The sequence below is a fragment of the Lissotriton vulgaris genome, chromosome 2_1 (genome assembly GCF_964263255.1).
Source record: "Lissotriton vulgaris chromosome 2_1, aLisVul1.2, whole genome shotgun sequence".
Classification (NCBI taxonomy): Eukaryota; Metazoa; Chordata; class Amphibia; order Caudata; family Salamandridae; genus Lissotriton; species Lissotriton vulgaris.
In genome coordinates, this window is record NC_141687.1 from 68,147,946 (window position 1) to 68,168,724 (window position 20,779).

Consider the following 20,779-nt stretch of genomic DNA (forward strand, 5'->3'; position numbering starts at 1 on the left):
TACAAGCATTGGATATTTGTCATTACGTACAAAAGAGGTATATAGTATATGGATAACATATGTGACTCGTAGCCAGCAGGACATTGCACTGTATACAGTTATTGAGCATTAGGTGGTTGTGATAATAAACATACATATAATATTCTCCTTTGATTTACCATGGGTATGAGGTATATGGATAATACAGAAGACCCGTGGCCAACTGAGCTTTACACTAAATGCAGTTATTGAGCATTTAAGAGGATGTGGTACTAAACATATGTATAATAATCTCCTTCATTCCACCCGGGGTAGGCAATGATATGAGGATCATATAGAATTGAGTCTTAGGATGTGAATTTGTTCATTAGTAGTATTTTTATTTATTTTTTTAATGCGGTAAAGGAAGAGATTCCACGAATTGATGGTACTATGTGCATTGCAAGTTTAAAATAATAGCTAATGTGTTCACAGTGCTTTCTGTCATGGAGTGGGAACTTGTAGCAGTAAACATTCACAAGTCACTATTCCCCACTGCACCAACCAGGATTTGGTGCGGTACATTAACTAATAGAGGTTTCATAATGCACGATATCGCATTTACTACTGATTAACATATTTATTTTCATTTAAGGGCGTGTGCAATTTTATATGTAGTAACTGGACGGTGAAAGACCGAAAAAAGTGACAGACACCTTTGTTTTTTAGCCCCGCCCACATATGCGCTCACCCACCCCCTTGTGAGTAGCATCACAGTTCCCATACTTTTTTTTGTTTTTTTGTTTAAGAAATTTTTATTAAGCATTGAAGAGTAATACAAAAAAGCATGTCATGAAAAATTAGAAAAAAGTACATATGAATATAATGATAAATGACATATTCCAGAGGGATTTATATATGAAAAAGAAGGGTAGAAAGAAGTAGAGAAAGAAAAAGGGGGAAAGAGAGAGAAAAGAGGAAAGCAGAAGAGAAGAAAAGAGTAGAGAAGAGAAATAGGAGAAAGGGTAGGTAACTAGAGGGATCATGGAGGATGAGGAGCACGCGGTAAGGGAGAAGGATTAGAGGAAAGATAGGAAGTGAAGGGAAGCCATAGCAGATCGGATTTGATTTTCAGAGGAACAGAGGTGGAGGAAGCGATAGAAATTCTGTGTTCATCACAAATATAATTCCACCATGTGTGGACCGAGAGCTGTGAATTGTCTTTCCAACACGATAAAATAACTTTAAATGCAAGAGCAATAAATAGGTCTAACAATTTAGCAGAAGAAGGTGTAACAATATTAATATCTTCAGATAAAGAACCTAAAAATATGCGTAAAAAAGATAATGTGGAGGAAAGAGATAACATTTTCATACATATATTCCAAACATCAGTCCAAAAGGAGAGAACAGGGGAACATTCCTAAAGTTGGTGTTGTAGAGTGCCTGTAACTTTGGAACAGGACCAACATAAAGGAGAAGAGGTTGGAGAAAATTTATGAAGAGTAACTGGGGTAATAACAACTCTATGATATAAAAAAAGTAAGGATTGAGTAATGCGTGCAGCAACGGAGACTTTGAAAATCCTGGACCATAAACGATCCCACATTGCAATGTCAAGGGAGACATCCAGATCAGTCTCCCAAGCAGTCTCTACTTTAGATTTAGAGCGAACAGAAGAATTGGACAGGAAAAGTGAATATACAAGAGCAGCCTTAGGGAGTTGAGTAGAAAAAAGAGGATAAAGTGGAGTGACAGGAGTGAAGGAAGAAAAACATTCAGAGGAAGAAGGAAAAGAGGATAAGTGAGATTGAATAGCAGATGTTATAATAGAATACTCAGAGAGAAATGAGGAAGGTAAATTAAACATGTTTTGTAATACTGGAAAAGAAATAAGAGAGGAATCAAGGAAAAATTGATGTACAAACAGTATATCCTTTTCTTTCCAGTGTTTAAAATAGAACGATTTACCTTTATATCTAAGAAATTTGTTATACCAAACTATAGAGGATAAAAAACATTGCAGAGGGGAGAGAGTAGAGGAAAAAACATTTTGCAACAGAGATTGGGAATACTTCAAAATGGGGTATTTGGATATAAAGGTACAATTTGACATAAAAGTAATATGCTGAAAGGAGAAATCTTTTAAAAGAGAGCGTTCCAGAAGAACCCACTTAGGGACAGGAGTATCAAGGAAGTTGTAAGCCAAGGAGAAGGATTGTTTGATCAAAAAGGCAGAGTGGTAGGAGCCAAAATCAGGAAACCGAACACCACCTTCATTTTTAGGTCGGATCAACTTATGTAAACCAATGCGGGGATGTTTATTATTCCACAAAAAGTTTGTACATATAGAATTAATACGAGCAAAATAGGATTTGGGAATTTTGAAAGGGAGCATAAAAACAGTATACAACACATGTGGGGTAATCATCATTTTAATGGTGTCCAGTCTACCCCACCAGGATAGAAATAAGGGGGACCAAATTTGCAGAAGGGATTGAATTTTACTAGTCAACGAATCAAAGGTTAATTTAAGGGTATCTTTTAGAGAGGAGGAGAACCATATACCAAGGTACTTAATTTTAGATGGGCACCATGCAAAATCAGTATTATTAAACATGTATTGAAAACACAGTGAGTTAAGGGGTAGAACTTCCGTTTTGGATAAATTAAGTTTATAACCTGATATGGAGGAATACAACTGAACTTCATTTATAAAGGGTGGAAGGGAGGATTCGGGATTAGACATGTAAATGAGGACATCATCAGCATAGGCTGACAATTTAGTTTCGACAGAGGAAAATTTTATACCAGTAATATCAGGGTTGGAACGAATGCGTTGTAGAAAGGGCTCAAAGAAAAGAATCTGGAAAATTGGTTGTTAACAAAAATACTGGCACGAGGGGATGAATAAAGGAGCTTAACCAAGGATATAAAATTTGGGCCAAAACCAAACCAATTAAGGGTACGGAACATATATTGCCAATTGATACGATCGAAAGCTTTTTCAGCATCCAGAGAAAGGGCTGCCAACGGGGTTTTTACATTTTTACTGTGAGCAAGAACATTGGAAAAAAGACGAGCATTATCGGCAGCAAGTCTACCCTTAACAAAACCCACTTGGTCTGTGTTGATTAAGCGAGGGATAATGGAGTCAAGGTGAGAGGCAAGGATTTTACCAAAGATTTTACAATCATAATTAATTAGGGATATGGGGCGGTAATTTTTACATTGGGAATGATCCTTATCAGGTTTGGGGATAATTACAATAAGAGCATCCAAAAAGGACCCAGAGGCTTTAGCCTCCAAAATAAAAGAATTAAATAACTGAAGGAGTTTAGGGGCAAAAAAGGAATGAAAGGAGGAATAGAATTCAACAGGCAGACCATCAGGGCCAGGGGCTTTTGATTTTTTGAGAGAATGAATGGCCGTGGTGATTTCCTGGAGAGTAATTTCACGTTCCAAGTGGGAAAAATCATCTGGGAGGGAAGGAGGTGAGGGAAGGCCATCAAAAAATGTTGTTAAGTTTGCATCAGAGGGGTGTGTATCATCTGTATACAAGGCTTGGTAATAGTTGTGAAATACTTCAGCAATGCCTTCATCGGAATGAACCAGCTTATTGAGAGAATCATTAAAAATTGGGCCGACTGCTTTGCGTTCAGATTTGACTTTTAGATAATTGGCCAACATTTTCCCTGCTTTGTTCTGGCCCCCATGAAATTTAGATTTTATTTTAAGAAGGGTGTGGCAGGCTTCATTAGTGATAATTTTATTAAGTGCTGTTTTGGCAAGAATCAAGTCCTGAAGGGTAGAAGAGGATTTGGAGGTGAAATATATGTGTTCGAGAGTTTTAATCTGTTTAAGCTGATCCTCATACTTTTGCTTATTGAGCTTCTTTTTTGTGGAAACATAGGAAATCGTAAAAGCTCAGAAAGAAGCTTTAAAAGCATCCCAGGTGTTAGGGATAGAGGTATCAGCGGGATTATTAAAGGAAAAGTATTCATTAAAAAACTCAGTACATTTTTTCATAAAAATGGCATCAGATAAAAGAAAAGAATTGAATTTCCAGCGACTGATTTTGGAGGGGCTAAGGGAAAGATCAAGGGTAGTATATACAGGAGCATGATCGGAGATAAAAATAGAGCCAATAACAGATTTTTGAATGGAGGGAAGGAGAGACTTACTAATCATAATATAATCAATTCTTGAACGTGTGTGATGAACATTCGAAAAAAAAGTATATTCTAATAAATCAGGGTTACACACTTTCCACGAATCATACAAAGGACGAGAGGCAATGGCAGACTGAAAACTCTTATGAGATTTGTCAGGTTGAAATTTACTTGAAGACAGACGATCTGAAAAAGGGTCTAACCATTGGTTAAAATCATCAGCTACTATAAAATCAGGGAAATCTATTGATGCAATGAGCAGTTTAATGTCTTTCCAAAATTGGGGATCCGGGCGAACAGGGCCATATATATTCCATAAGACCATCGTCTTGTTGTGTATAACAACCTTTGCCATTACCCAACGACCGTCAGCATCATTTTGAGAGGAAATAATTTGAACATTTAAAGCTTTATGGAACAATATAGCAACCCCTCCTTTTTTTTGAACAGCCGGAGAAAACACAACCTGACCCACCCAATGTCTTTTGAGCTTAATCGATTCAACATCAGAGCAATGCGTTTCCTGAAGGAAAACAACCTGTGAATGGAATTTGGTTAAATGTGACAATACCTTCTGACGCTTGACAGGGTGACCAAGACCTCGAACATTCCAAGAGACAAAATTACACATGTTGGAAGGAGGAGAGGATGGGCGACAAATGGAGGCGACACATGGCAAGGAGATCACTACAGAAGGGGAGACAAAAAATAACATTTAAACAATGGGTTCGTAGGACGCTCATCTTAAGGAAGACAACAAGGGTCAAAAAATGAGGTAACAACAATCGGACAAATAGAGAAAATAGCAGAGACCACTTAGGAAGAAGAAAGCAAAGAGAAAGAGAGGAGAGAGAGAGAGAAGAAAGATACGTAAATATAGAAAGAAAAAGAGAGAACAGATCAAGGCACGAAGGCTTGATCTGAGAGAAAGAGAGAAACCAAAACATGTGAGACGAGGGTACACCAGAGAGAGGACATGACCCACGAGCACACAGGATACGGACATTAGGAAAAGGAAAAACACAAGGATGTGAGGTAAGTATCAGACGAAGTTAGAGAAGGAAGATAAATTAAGAGAGGATAGATAGAATAGAATAATGATTGATTGTAAAAAGAGAAAAAAACAAAGAGAGACATAAACGCATTAGCTGGCAGTGTCCATAGTGGAAGGCGAGACACTTAGCAGATAATCGCGAAGTTTCTGTGGATCATCATAGGACTTGGTACGACCATTATGTGTGATCTTGCAGAAGCAGGGATGTAGAATTCCATACTGAATGCTGAGTTGTCTCATCATGGGACGAAGGTTCAGGAATTCCTTACGCCTAGCATTTGTAGCAGAAGAGAGATCCTGGGAAATGAAAATGTTATGACCAGACCACTGGAGACGACGTTTGGCCCTGGCAGCCTTCAATACGGCCATTAACTCTGTGAACTCCAAGAATAACATGATGATGCCACGTGGTTTGGAGGCATTAGAATTGAGGCGGCCAAGACGGTGTGCTCGTTGGATGTTGAGAGGGTGTGTCGATGGTTGGAGTTCCAAAAGTTCCTGGAGAAATTTCCGAATAAAAGAGACCATGTCAGCCCCTTCCAAATTTTCCGGAACACCATAAACGCGTAGGTTATTTCGTCTATTGCGATTTTCCAAATCCTCGGTGTGAAGTTTGAGCTTGTGGATTTCTTGTTCCAATAATGGAATCCGAGTTGAGAGGTCCTGGACATCGCTTACACGTTGTTCTAAGTTCAAAACTTTATTTTCCATAACCACCCAGCGCTCCTCAATCTGCTGAAGTTTAGCATTGGTAGCAGACATGAAAGGTTGAAGACCACGCACCTCTTCAAGGATGGAGTCCAGAGCAGGATTAGTCGAAGAGTTAATGGGGGAAGGCGGGTCATTTTTAGGCCTTTTAGGCTTGGTTCCGGTTTGCGACAACTTCGGCGAAGTAGAGACATTTGCCATGGTGCAGGATAGCAAAAGGAGATATGTCCAATAAAGTTGTATAATATGAACCGGAGTGGAGATGCACAATGATGATAGGGGCACACAATGTGGCAAATATAGGACGATGAAAAAAAAAAAAAAAAAAAAAAAGGAATCGCCAAGTAACGCACTATTTATCAGTGCGAAGACAAACTAAAAGCCACACATCACCATAGAGGAGGCATCCACCAAGAGCAGAACATGGACAGGGTGGTAGAACATCGTGCTGATACAAAGTGCAAGGTTGGAGGAAGAAAAGCCAAAACACAATAAGGCTGGTATAAGTAGAGTAATGAGAAAATTCAGGAGGCAGATGGTCATGGGAAGCCAGGAAAGCAAGAGTCTTGAAAAGACGGAGAGGCAGTCACCACATTGCCTTTATGTAGCAGTAGAAAACATCGCATTCAGGAAATTCAAAATGGCGGCAGTTTCACCTCAGAGAAGATGTTGCGCATTAGACTCAAAATAGGCAAAGTACACAAATTGGAAAAGAACTCTGAGCAGTCAGTAAAGGGCGCAGTATCATAATCTTGTGACCAAAGCAAGCTAATGCCAGAACTGAAGGGGGATTGCAGAAGGTGCAAAGAGAGACATTCACGTCGGCGGCAAAACAAAATGGCGGTTGTTCGTGTTGTGGAGTTAAGAGAAAATTACCGTTGTGAGTTGTCGGTGAAATTGCGCTCGTATTGGCTGCAAAAGCGCTCCATTATAGGCAGCCCACCTTCCGACACTGCTATATATCAAGAAATCCGTCCAAAAAACGGCAAGAAGGATCCTCACGGCATCCGCGGATCAGTCTGTAGCGGAGCTCAGGGGGAAGACGTCCTCTGTCGCCGGCGCGCAAGCCACGCCCCCCTAGTTCCCATACTTTTAAAACAAAAATTCTTCGACTACTGGCCAGAGCACAGGGGTAGAAGGCAGCCCTGCACCCGTTGTTTGAAGAAGTTGTTCTGTTTACAGACCATGCCCTAACTCAGCATCTCCAGGAGTTATGATGGAAGCTGATGATAGTGCAGTCTGGCAGATGCAAGGTGTTGTTTGCCACTTTGTGTTTCTGAGCAGTGGCCCACAGAGCTCACGCACTAATGTGCAGAATTACCGAATTGGATTGCCCTCTTCGGCCTGGGCAGTTGTTGAAACCGTAAATGCACTCCTCCCTCACAGAGGTGTTTAAGCATCAGGCAAAATGTCATTTTGTTGTGTACGTGCTTCCTTTCCACCAGCAATATCTCTCTTTTTAGGAAATGTTTGCAGTTTGTCGCCCTCTTGTGGGCACATCTGGTGTAATGTTAAGGTAGGTGCACTAAGTGTAATATGCACTGCAAACAGGAGCTGTCACAGTATGGACAGGGTTGTGGAATGTCTTCGGCTCTGGTGTCAGAACTCCATGTTCCTTCACATCTTGCCTTGCTCGTCCAATCAAAGGCCGCCTTCTGCAAACAGCGTCCTCCTTTCTGCGATTCTCAGAGCTACAAACTATCTCACTGACAGATGACAGAAATACACGCCTGCAGAAGCCAGCTTTTACAACACTGCCAGTCGAAACGTGTTGAAGGTGTGTGTACAGTACAGAGATGTCATTTGCTTGGGGGCAGGCGGAGGCTGGGCTAACTTGTAAACAGATTTACCAACAACACAAGCCTTCCGAAGGGCTGAGAGATTCACACAGTCATTCACATGTTAAACGTTTCTAACAAGAGGGTATGCTATTTTTAAGGAGTATAGGGTTGGGTTCAAGTAAGTCACATTTATTTTATGCATCTAATGAGTCTGACTCTACTCCGCACCATCAGCCTGTGTGAAGCATCATACTGTCACACACTGTTGACATGTGACTGACTCTGCCTCGACCCTTCGAAACAGTGACTTATTTCAGCGAAAGGGTTCCCTGCACAGAAACCCTCAGGTCACAAAAGACAGAGGCCCAGATTTACTTACATGTCACGCAACGCACCAAGTCAACTCGCTGCGCTGCGTTGTGTGAAAGGCAGACCGCAGATATGTCATTCAATTCAGATAGGGTGCATTTCTGCTGTCTCCTTCCGCTGGCGCACTGCGGGCTGCCTAGCGCCAATGCAAGCACCTTTGCAAGGATGACTGCGTTACAGGCGGGATTGTTTTTGCAGAGGAAGGAATAAACTATCCTTAATGGTGTTTTCCTATTTCTGTGTTTGCAGCAATGACGCTGCACATGTGTAAAAAGGAATTAACGAGGACTAACAAAGATATTTCTCCTTGTTACACCTCAATCAGGAAGGAATAATATTTTGATACATGTCCAGGTTTACAAGTATTTGTAAATCTGGAATTGCGCCAAAATGTTATGTTATGTTATGTTACTGCAATTTATATAGCGCAACACCTGCCCCAGCAAAGGGGCATTCCAGCGCTGACAGCAGAACAGCTAGCACGGGGGAGAGGCACGGTGGATGTATGGAAACACCCATGCTCCACCAATGGCATTCCTTCAGGGTGGTGCAAGGCAGAGCAATGTATTCGCTAAACTACGCAAAGTGGCTTTGCATAGTTCAGTAATTAACAAAAATTATTTTGCGTCTGGGCTGCACCACAAAAGTGATACAACCTCAAAGAAATCTATCAGTAAATCTGCCCCGTTTCCTCCAGGAAAGCAGTTTCCGGAAATCACGTTTGCAGATACTAAGACTATTCCTCGCCTACGAGACGGGCACTTTTGGTTAACAGGTTCAGTAGAACAAGTACAACATGGGGTTTGCGGGGTACATTATTTATGCTGTAGGAAGGAGTAGTTAGTGTCGATCAGGCCCCAGTAAAATTTCCGTTATACTGGAGTAATCTTATGAAATGTTGGTAATTTTGCATTAAGCTTTTTATGCAAAATTACCCAAATTAAGTTATAACACCACCGTTGGTTTGAAAAATGTAGAGCTAGTGCACAGCAACAATGCAGATAACCAGAAGCTGAGAGATGCCGGTAGCAGGGTTTGTATTTTTTGCTGTATTTTTACACACGTCATGCTGACATATAGTACCAAATACCAATTTGGCATAATTTTGCTTAACATTTCACTTAATTACACATATGTAAATTACTTGAATTCCACACACCTCAATCGTTTATCTTAACCTGTTGCATGCTCATGACGAGCTCAGCTCGTAATGAAGCACGGTCGTGCTGTGCTCATGACGAGCTGAGGTCGTCATGACTGTTGCGCCACGCCCACGCAGGGATAATTCCCCTGCTGTGCTGGGTGTTCCATTGGAACGGGCGTGGTCATGACGAGCTCAGCTCGTCATGAGCACAGCGCCACCGAGCTGCATGACGAGTCGAGCTCGTCATGAGCACCGGGGCGCTGCATGTGCCCCTCCGCCCCCCAGCACAGCGGGGGAATTAGCACTGCAGGGGAGGGGTTAATTCACTTGGATACAGACCTTGCCAATAGTCCTAGTTCAAGGGCAATGGAATCGATAGCATTGAGCTGGGCAATAACAACACTTACCATTAATTCAGTCTGCAGTGCACTCCATAAAAATTACCACAGTAATGAATAACAAGTCACTTATGTTGTAGCTATTTTCTGATAAAAAGCATGTTTTCTGATTAATATGAACTTTTTGCAATTGATGGTAATGTTGTGATGTACAGAACTATGTTTTCCTGGCACAGCCAAACTAGGCCTCAATTAGTTCTTGTCGCCATTGTATTTCTTGGAGCATAATATTATACATTTAGGGGGCTAGTGTCATTGTGGTGGTATTGTATGGTGTTTTATATTGCTGTAATGTGCTTCGATGATATGCTGTTACATTAGTTCACTTTATGCTGACTCTAGTTTCAATTGTGAGATTTCTTATAAAAGCCCTGGATCTGAAGATCTTTGGTGACACTTTTCTGTGCCTAATGGGACGCTGCCCGGCCTCCTCCTGAGTGATTTGCTGCCCACTTTGACTTAGTCTATTTCCAGACTTTGCTCATGCTGCATCTATTTAGATGCTAAGAGCCTTTATGGCAAATGATTTCTAAGCCGTATGCTGATTTATTTTGATTTACTATGTTTTTGCTTTGAGTATTGCACTTTAATATTTCAATGAACCTTAATGGTGTTCAAATTGATTAACCTCGAGCCCTTTTTGGGTCAGTCCTTATTTATTGGCGGTTATTTGAAATGCTGTTTGGATATTATCTTTAGGGACACAGTTACCACAGAGCTGGGTTTACTTTCCATTCTCACTCCAGTGCTTGCGGATTTTGGGGCAAGTGCCTGATGGTAGAGTTGGCCACTTCCTTTAAACCGAGAAAGATGCCAAGTGCACACCCTCAGCATTGCTTAAGATATTTTGGGTTTTGAAATTATGACAATACACCCGTTATATCATATTCATACATTCTTCAGCTGAAGCACAACAGATGACAAGTGCATCTCTAAGACCACTTGTCCACATCTTTCTGTTACTTATTGTGAATTGAGCATCTGAAACATGCTCCAGCTCCCATCAAATTTGCTCCAGTAAATATGGTACAGGACTGGTACTATAAATTATGAGATGCTCACAACCAAGTCTTAATGTACACCAATCAATCAAACAGCATTCAAACACAACATTGTCACCACTAGGTGTCTCTGTCGAAGAGCCAGGTCTAGGGTCTCTTTCTGAAGACTGCCAGCGACGAGGCTGAGTGGAGGTGGAGGGGAATGTCGTTCCAGGTCTTGGCATTGATGAAGGAGTAGGAGCAGCCACCGCTGTGGCAATTGTGTGCCAAGGCGAGTCAAGAGGAGCGCAGGTATCTTGAGTGTTGGTGGAAGTTCAGTTGATTGTTGATATAGGGCGGTCCTAGGTTGTGGATGACATTGTAGGTGTACGTGAGGATCTTGAACTTTCATCTCTTCAGGATGGGGAGCCAGTGGAGGTCTCTCAGCTGGGGGATGGTGTGGGTTAATTTGGGGAGGTCCAGGCTGAGTCTTGTATGGTCTGTAGTCTTCTGAGGAGCTGGATGGAGATGCACGTGTAGATGGCATTGCCGTAGTCGATACGGCTGGTGACGAGGCCTGACTGATGGTCTTTCTGGTGTTGGTTGGGATCCATCTGCAAATTCTGCAGAGCATGCAAAGTGTGTGTAAGCAGGAGGAGGTAACTGCATTGACTTGTTGTTTCATGGTCAGTTGGCTGTCAAGGATGATGGCGAGGTTGTGTGCCTTGATGGTCGGCGTGGGTATAGATCCGAGATGTGCCAACTACCAGCTCTGGTCCCAGGTGGAGCTGTTCTTCCAGAAGATCAGTACTTCAGTTTTGTTGGAGTTGAGTTGGAGGCAGTTGTCTCTCATTCATTTGGCTATGTTGATTATGGCATTGCAGAAGTTGGTTTTGGTGTTGGAGGGGTCCTCTGTGAGCCAGATGATCAGATGAGTGTCACCTGCGTAGGAGATTATGTTAAATCTGTGAGATCTGAAGATGTCTGCGAAGGGAGGCAGTCGGATGCTCTGTGTGCATCCTGTGCATCCAGTAAGGAAGGAGGCGATGCACTTGAGGGTGGCTTGCTCTATGCCTATGTTGTGGAGTCTGTTGATGAGGGTGTGGGAGACAGTTTTAAATGCCGTGAAGAGATCGAGGAGGATCAGGCCCACAGTTTCTCCATGGTCGATGAGTGTTCTTATGCTGTCTGTGGCAGCAATCAACGTGGTCTCAGTTCTGTTTTTGGCACGGAATCGTGATTTTGAGGGTCAAGTAGGTGATTTTGTTCCAGGAATTCAGTGAGCTGCTAGTCGATGGCTTTCTCAAGTAGAAGGGAGATCGGGAAATTATTTTTGAGATCGCTGGGGTCGACTGAGGCATTGTTTAGGAGGCGTCTGATGTCTGTGTGTTACCATCTGTCTGGCAAAGTTGCTGTGGAGATGGAGGTGTTGAGGATTCTGGTGAGTTGCATGCTGATTGGGTCCTTTGCGAGATTGTACAGATAGGTGATGGGGGCAGGGGTCAAAGGGTGCTTCGGAGTGGATGGCTCAGGTGGTCAGGGCAGTGAGCGGAGACCAGATTGTGTTGGTTTGGCTGGTGTTTGCTGGTTGGTTGAGGTCATTGTGGTTAAGAATGGTGGGTTGGAGGTTGAACTTGTTGTAGATGTTGGTGATCTCGCTGTGGAAGTAGTCTGAGAGGGTGTTGTAGAGTTCCTGGAAGGGGTGGATGGTATTCTCTATGGCTGCTGGGTTACTATTTTGAAGAGTTCCTTTGTGTGGTTAGCTGCGGAGTTGATGCGGGTCGTGATGGCTGCTTTCTTGGCTTCCTTTATGTGCCGGTGATAATTGCAGAGTGCTGTTTGTGATCTGCTCTGCTTAGTGGCAAGTCATCATTTCTCCAGACCACCAGGCATCTTTAAGGACCGAGCCCTATGCTTCCAAGTTTGTGGTTCTTTATGCAGTTTTTAAAAACTGCCTTACTACTTCTAAGTAAGACTACTTTTACTGGCTGTGAGAGGTACAAACTTAGGTAACATTGTGTGTTGATCTAGTGACTGCTGCAAGGGGTTTTTGCTATTTTATTCTTCCTTTAACTTGGTTATTTTAACAATGAACTTTTATCTTAACTATTTAATGATTGTGATTTGTGCTTTTGTGACTGTCATTTTCATGGTCGAATAAAGCGTAATTGAATTGAATTGACTGCTGCACTTAAACCACTGGAAGCATTGGGATGGGGTTCTCGCCACGTCTGTACAGTAATCATCAGTGGCCGCTGGCATAGCTCGCAGCATAGTGGCTGGGCGGGCGCGAGGGGGAGGGGAAGGGCTCGCTGGGGTTGGGTGCAATGTAAAAAAAAAAAAAAATCACTTACCTTGTTGCGGTGTCGCACATTCCTGCTCTCCTTGTCTTGACTTGAGGAACCGGAAGCGCAGCCAGGCTCCCCTGGCCAATCACAATGCTGCAATGCAGCGTTGTGATTGGCCTGAGCATCCCAGTTCGACACTCAGCCAGGGAATGGGGGTCTGGGCATGTTTTCCACGCAAGCTGTCATGTAGCCTGCGTGGAGAACAGGGCAAGTGTGCATGACTGTTTTGGGCGGCCCGAGAGGGCTGGCTAATCAGTCTCGTGCACTTATGAGTGGGCAAACAACTCCGCCCCTTCCCTGCTCCGAGAGCAGAGCAGCCCCACCCACCTATCTGCCCACAAAGCAGCACAGAAACATAAAATGATAATAACTCGGAGTTACTATCATTGTATGTTTTCTTTAAGTTGCACTGCTGAAAAGCAGTGGGACGACGCACCCCCGCCATAGCGGAGGAGCTGCCACTGGTAATCGTGTCTTCATTCTCACAATGCTCTCTGCCCGAGTATTTGCACCTCTGCCATCAAAAGGAAGCAATGCATTATAAAAACATGACTGCCTGGATCCTGATGAAAGGAGATCACATGTCCAGACATCTTGGCTCTCTCCATTGCCTCCCAGCGTGGAAGAGAGTTTCTTTAGATCACTCTATGGTTTATTATGCCCTCCATAATTCTGGCCTCTCCTATGCGATGACTCCTAGGGCTCCTGGTGGAAAAAATAACAGGCAAACTATTATGGCAATTTTTTCCCCACTTTTTAGTCAATGTTTTTTTTAAGACTATCACAGTGTTAATAATTAAACAATAGGTAATCCATACCCTGTTTGAATGCTGAAACGGGGTTCTCCAAGCAGAATGTTCAGCGAGCTGGCATTAGAGACAATGGTTTTGCCTGTATTTTTGTCTGTTAGAACAAAAGGGAGGGCTAGCCCAGTAACCCCAGGAACCAGGGCAATTTATCAGTGTAAGAGCAAGGTTCTCTTGGGATCTAGTGGTTTGTAGAGCGTATGGTTCTCTTATTTGAAAAATAGTGGTGCACCAGGCAAAGTGCTGAAAATACAAACTGTAGCCTCAAACCATAGATCTAAATACAGAACATACCAAGAACTGATATTTATAAAAATATATTTTTTTTATTTCATTTGATTTTTTTCTCTTATTCTTTGTGATAAATTAATTCACATTTTATAAAAATATACACACATATATATAACATTGATTCACATAAATATTAATATCCTTATCTTTCCCTATATGTAAAGAAAACCACAGATTTACATAGAAAGTAATTTGCCTAAGGAACAAAAAAGTGTCTTCAATTGTTGCAATAGCAATCACAGTGAGTCTAATGCAATATATGTGATGTCTTGATAGACAATAGACCTATAACGGTTTATACCCAATACATGGAAAACAGATCACAGATATTACTTATTGGCATCACATATCCACTGGATTAGGGGAGACACAGGTTACAGATGTTAACCTTCACCGGGGCCCCTATTCGTTTTTCCAGTTAGAGCGTATGGTTTTTTACAGTAGCATAAATCTTGCACGGTCTCTGTCTACCCGGACACCTTCTTGCATCCAAACTCACACGCATGTGCTTGCAACTCCCATATTGCGTGAGGCATGCTCTCGTTTATGTGACTTCTCACACTTGGTTGTAGTCTTCCAACCTCGTGTTTCTTAGTGGATGTTGCTACTACAAGACGCTGTAGTGCCTTCCAATGCTTCTGCCCCTATCTTAGATGGGGTTTAACCTGATTACAGCTGCTCTTCATCCACAAGGGCTGCTGTCCAGTCACAGTTCTGTGGTCCCTAAGAGTTTTCCCTCAGTGTTCCTCAACACCAGCCCAGGTGAAGACCCTGTGAAGTTCTAAAAGGGTCGAAATGTCAAAATACCGTAACATATGAACCACGCGTATCACTGAGCCATCCGGACTGGAGGAACTAGCGATTGCGATTACTCCCCACAGACTTTAGAGAGTCCAGATCTTACACACCTTCACAGCATTAGATTCTGAGGGAACCATCTTCTCTCACCGACCAGCGACAGTGTGAGGCAGACAGAGCTATGTCTGTCTTCTCTGCTAGATTCCATATTTAAAGGTATATTCCTTCAGTAACACGTCTCCTTTCCCTTCCTCTCTTTGTCTATTAGCCACATTGACGCTCTGGGTAAACTTAATCTTCTTGAGAGCCATAAATGTTACCCTAATGTGAGGAATGCTTTATAGTAAATAATTAATGTAACTTTGAAGCCTACTGTGCGTCTCCTTCCAAAATGATCATTAGCGTTGACGCGGGTGAGGGTCCACCAATCAATCACAGGCACTTGCCTGCCTCATTGGCCATTTGCACCTGATATCGTGGTAACATCTCATGTGCTGGAAAATTGGAGAAGATTAATTTGCACTTTGCACCTAAGCATAGGAGCTTTATTTTAGCACAGTCTGTGCCCAGGGGAGGCGAAGGAGAGACGGAAGGGTGTGGGGGGGGGGGTAGTCTTGGATCAAAATGATGCTTAGTGGCTAATTTCGAAAGGCATTCAGGCTTGGCAGTGATGTGATGTTTACGTCTCAAGCTGTTGATAAGCATTGCTAAACACATAAGTTATTAATATTGCTGATGATTAACGGATGCTTTTAGCCTGCCCTTCTTGCCAGTAGAAAGAGCGCGTCTAATGTTTCGCTGTTTCCTCTCTCTCTGCAGAAGTTGTGCATACCCAAGGACCGCTGGACGGCAGTCTGTACGCCAAGGTGAAGAAGAAAGACTCCACGCACGGCAGCACCACGACCGTCAACGCCAACGGCATCCCTCTCTCCGCGACACCCAATCACATTGAGCACACACTGTCTGTGAGCAGCGACTCAGGCAACTCCACCGCTTCCACCAAGACCGACAAGACCGATGAACAAGCGGCCATCGCAGCCGCCAACCAAATCTTGACCCCAGAGGAGAAGCGGGAGCTTGAGCGACTCCTGAGCGGGTTTGGCTTGGAGACAGAGGCGCAGATGCATAACCATAATGCCGGGTCAACCGGCGTGGGGGCAGTGCTTCATGTGGTACCGGCACAAGTACACATGAATGGTGGCACCACCATGGTCCCCGCTGAGAGGGAAACGGACATCTTGGACGATGACCTGCCCAACCAGGACATGCACAGTGTTGGCAGCCTGGGCACGCTGTCCTCGTTTGATGGCACCAACCACATGAACGAGCTGAGCTATCAGGAGCCGCACAGGTTGGAGAACATGTCTTCATTGCACAATGGCACATCCAGTTTCAATGGGATGGATAAGTTGCACAAGGATCGACTTTATGACGCCGAGGCGATCATTAATGGTGGATACCATTACAGTAACCAGAACACCTTGAGGAACATGTCCCCTCGGCACAGTCACGAGGCAGGTGGCCAAATGAGACCTTCCCTGTCTGCCCAGGAGAACCTCACAACATACCAGGGAAACTACCAGGCCCCTAGCTGGGGGCAACTTCCGCAGCAAGCTTCTATGCAGCAGCACTTATACTACTTTGACCCCAACGGGATGTACCGCTCCCAGTCCTTCTCGGCGCCGGAGCCTTCCATGTTTGAGCAGGTTCCTCCATTGCTGCCACAGGCACCAGCACGAAGTGGTAGTAGCCGTGACGCGGTGCAGCGGGGACTCAATTCTTGGCAGGGTGGCGTGGGCACAGGCAGCAGGCCCTCTTCCCGCCAAGATAGGTCTATTGAAAGCCAAAGTCCCAGTCCGAGCCCGCAGCTGAGTACTGCGCCGACCATGTCTCAGAGTCAGAGCATCCCCGAGTTCCCCCAGACTGCCTCCCAACAGGAGATCGAGCAGTCGATCGAAGCACTTAACATGTTGATGCTTGACCTCGATCCGTCCTTCTCGCAGATGCACAAGTCTCAGAGTGTCCCAGCGGCCACCAGAGAGGAAAAGCACATGCCAGTGGCTACGTCACTCTCTGCCCAGCCAGCCCTACACATCTACAGTCAACCCACTCCGCAAGCGGCACAGCAGAGACCTAGCAATGTGTATGTAGCCTCCCCTCCGAGTCCAATGCAGAACTACAGCACTTCACCTGCCCAGTCCATTGGGACTCCAGACCAGGCGGCCCCCAAATCATACACGCTCCGGACTATGGGGCAGACCACCAGAAGCCTGGGAGAACCAGAGCCCATCATGCAGGACTACAGAGAGTCAGAAACAGGGGGATCCTACTCACCGTACAGCTACCCAACACAACAGCACACTGTTGCCGCCCCGGTGAGGAGCTACAGCTTTGGTCAAACCCCACCGTCCTCGTCTCCCGTGCCCCCGGCAACCATGTACACCCCTGCAGGACTCCAGCAATCCATCATTACTTCCTCCCCTTCTCCCACCCTTCATGCTCAAGCCCAGTTTCCCCAGACTGGTCCTGATGCGGTGGAAGCTCCATCAAATGATCCGGAAGACGACAACTACCACCTGGAGGGCATCGTGGCACATCGAGTGGCAGGTATGGCTTATGGCAGTGCCTGGGGTGTCTCTTGATCACGCTCTCTATTTCCAACCATGCTGTGCTCCCTCAAGTGTAGAAATTGGGAGTTTGGGTGATGGGGGATGGGCAACATCTTACTAATAGTGCATTATATCCTACAGCACTTGTAATACGGAGGTCGAGATGTCGGTCACATTTGTGACAGAGTACTCATCAGCCACATTGTAAATCTGACCCAAAATGTTCTGTAGAAAACCTTTTGTAGGATTTTCATACAGATGCAAAGCTTTGTTTCTTTGTCAAGTTCTGAAGTTTGTTACCCTCATAAAATCTAGCCAGCTCAATAGTAATTCAACCTATGTACATATTTTACTTTAAATATCTAGAATTACAGTCCTTCCTATTGATTTGCTCAATTCTATTCGTCTGTAGAATGAAAGGTTCTTAATGACCATGTTTCTGAAGGGAACCTCTCTAAATGAGATCATATGTTTCTCACATTGTGCTATATTGACCCCGTTATACTGCTATTGTAGTCTATTGTCTATATATCGCAACAGGGTAGGACACACACAGTTAACTCCTTGTGTGGGCTTGTAGCCATTTATTGTTTATAAAGCAATGTGTAGATGCTCTCTGGGAAGTTGTCCACTGGGAGACACAATAAGACAATAAACATGCTGTGGGTCTTTTGTGTCTACACACTTCAAGGTGATGTGCATGACTGGAAAAAACTAAGTGGGCAGGAAAGGGTAATGGGAAAGGGGCTGGTATAGGGGCGGACCTCCAGGGTCAGGTAATTCCCAAGCTACATTGTAAACAGAAGAGAAGGACTTGTGTTATGTGACTTAAAACTAAGGCTCCCTGTTTTCCATTTCTACTGATTTTTGCAGATAAATACAGGCTGAAAACCCTGTATTTTCCTGTTTGTATTTACTTTTGAATATGGTTTAAACCGGAAATAGGACTGTTTTTTTTGAGTGATTCTAAATGTTAACTGTCATGACTGGTTGGCCAATAGCTTTGCGGATGGACATGAAACGGGTTTAAAAAAAAAAGACATTTTAGTGAAGAGGCTTAAAAAACAGTAGCTATGCACAACCTTGATACCGAAATGTTCATGGTTTCGTAAACGTGCATTGAGGTTTGATCTGTGGGTGTTCATATCATTGAAACCTAGAAGGCTTTCAAGCATGAATGCACATTTATTGGGTATATAAATGCAGAAATATACTAGTTTCAACTTCCTTTTTTCACAAAACTCAAGATAAGTATGGATAAATTACAGATCGCATTAGCAAAAACGAAATATGGATAAATACAGACGGGAATGTAAAAAAAAAAAATAAAACATAAAACCGGGAGCCTTACTTAAAACTAGCGACATAGACATCGAGTCAATAAAAGGCCTAGTGTATCAGAAATGGACCTCGATGTCATGATGGCGTTCACCACCTGCCCCGCCTTCATCCTCTAAATCATCTCTTATTGGCTGCTCAGGTGATGAGAGTGACAAGGAGTGGACAATACAGATGTCAACAGTCTTCTTGTAGCCATGTTTACTTTCGGTTCTTGCACCTGCTTTCATGATCCGTGAATCTAGTGGTCGGAAGGACAAGTGACATCTAGACCGGTGCGCTACATCCTTGCTGACGGGATGCCGGGTAATTGTAGCGAAGAGGTAATAGTGAAAGAAGGATAAGAGAAGCAGCACGGCCGAAATAGGCAGCATGCAGTTGTGGTGTGGGGGATGCAGACAGAGGTGCAATGGAAAATGGGGAATAACGTATACCTACGGCTGGGAAGTGCATGGGTGACCTGGAAGCACCGAGAAAGCATCGCCAGTGTAATGGCATGATCACATTCTAAAGGTGGAAGAAGCTACTGGTTTGATGACTTACAGGACCTGAGATGTGGTGCTGTGATGTAGTGCTTCGAAAAGGCTTTGGTAGTAGTGAAAAGTCTGGTGAATAATTGGACAGTTGTCTGCAACAGGGATTGCAGGGCGTGAGGAAAGTGAGCCGTTTGGTGAATGAATAGCTGAGTGTCACGGTTAGCTGTGTGATTGAGGAGTGAGGGGGTTTGAAGACTGGTTATGGCACCGCTGTTTTATATGTTAAATATTTAATTACGTGCATTTGTCAGTAGATAGGAGCATGCCGAGATATCTGAGAAGTGATGGGGTAAAAGGGTATTAGGGCACATTCTGTTTTAGACATTGGGGGGCAGGAGTGTGCGAAATTGGGTCATTTTTTAAAATAATATATGAAATTCCGTAAAGAAATTCACAGAAGTACTCAAAATGATGCTGTCAGAAATGTGGTTGTCTGACAGATCCCAGTGTTATTTCAAGCAAGCACGCACCTTGTGTAAAAACCTCAGAAAATGTCTCTGCGGGACATTTCCTGCGAGACTAGTCTTCCAGTAACATCTCCTGTGACTGGTGTGACCTTGGTACTCGCTTTCTTAAAAAAAAAGCGATGTGAAACCTTGTAATGAAAAACGTCACGAATTTTGCGTGATACAGATTTAGCTGATGTATTTAAAATGTGGTCCTGGCCTGGATGAAATGTGTGAAAGCAGATGTAGTTGGTGGACATTAGGGCTTTAGAATGGTATAGACGATGAAGGGGGTTACGATGTGGAAAAACGGAGGGGTTTAATTGACATTGAGGCAACAGCGTGCTACAGAGACTGGAAGATAAGATGGTTTAAAAGTGAGAGGTGTGATGGAAGATGGGGTGGTGATGTTTATGGAGAATTAGTGTAAGCGTTGAAACTGAGAGGTGTGTTAGGAGATGGGGTGGTGGTCTCTACAGAGAATAGGTGTAAGCATTGAAAGGGAGAGGTGTGATGGGTAGGGGGTGGGTCGTGCTTACGGAGAAGAGGTGTCAGCGTTGAAAGTGAGAGGTGCGTTGGAAGATGGGGCGGTGGTCTCTACAGAGAATAGGTGTAATCATTGAAAGTGAGAGGTGTGATGGGTAGGGGGGTGGAGTCTACGGAGAATAGATGTAAGCGTTGAAAGGGAGAGGCGTGATGCACATTGGGTGGGTCGTGCTTACGGAGAAGAGGTGTCAGCGTTGAAAGTGGTAGTTGTGATGAGCATTGCGCCAACAGTGTAACAGAGTTTTGAGGGCGATGAGCTGGCGTTCTGCTGACCAGCTGGGGCAAAGACAGTGAACGGAGAAAGGATGCAGGAAGCCATAATGCTGAGAGTGTGTGTCCCAGTGGAGAAGGTTACAAGACTTGAAGAAATACATTCAAGATCCTGGGGGGACAAGAAGCTAAGTAGGAGCTTGAATGCACAGAAGCGCAGTGGTCTGTCAGTTCACTCACCCTGCATCCAGGGCAAGCGTGTAGCTTTAACACAGGACAGAAGGAGG

At 43.9% G+C, this 20,779-nt stretch overlaps 1 protein-coding gene across 3 annotated transcripts in view; it reads left to right on the forward strand.

Moving 5' to 3' along the window:
* Window positions 1-20,779, forward strand: part of TNS1 (tensin 1) — a 1,287,061-nt gene that overhangs the window by 1,134,135 nt on the left and 132,147 nt on the right. For all 3 annotated transcript variants that reach the window (XR_015308332.1, XM_086954487.1, XM_086954486.1), the window contains one exon: window positions 15,627-17,414. Coding sequence is in view for 2 of the 3 variants with exons in the window: in XM_086954487.1 (XP_086810613.1) it covers window positions 15,627-17,414 (1,788 nt within the window). In the remaining variant the exon portion in view is untranslated. The remainder of the gene's footprint in view (window positions 1-15,626; window positions 17,415-20,779) is intronic.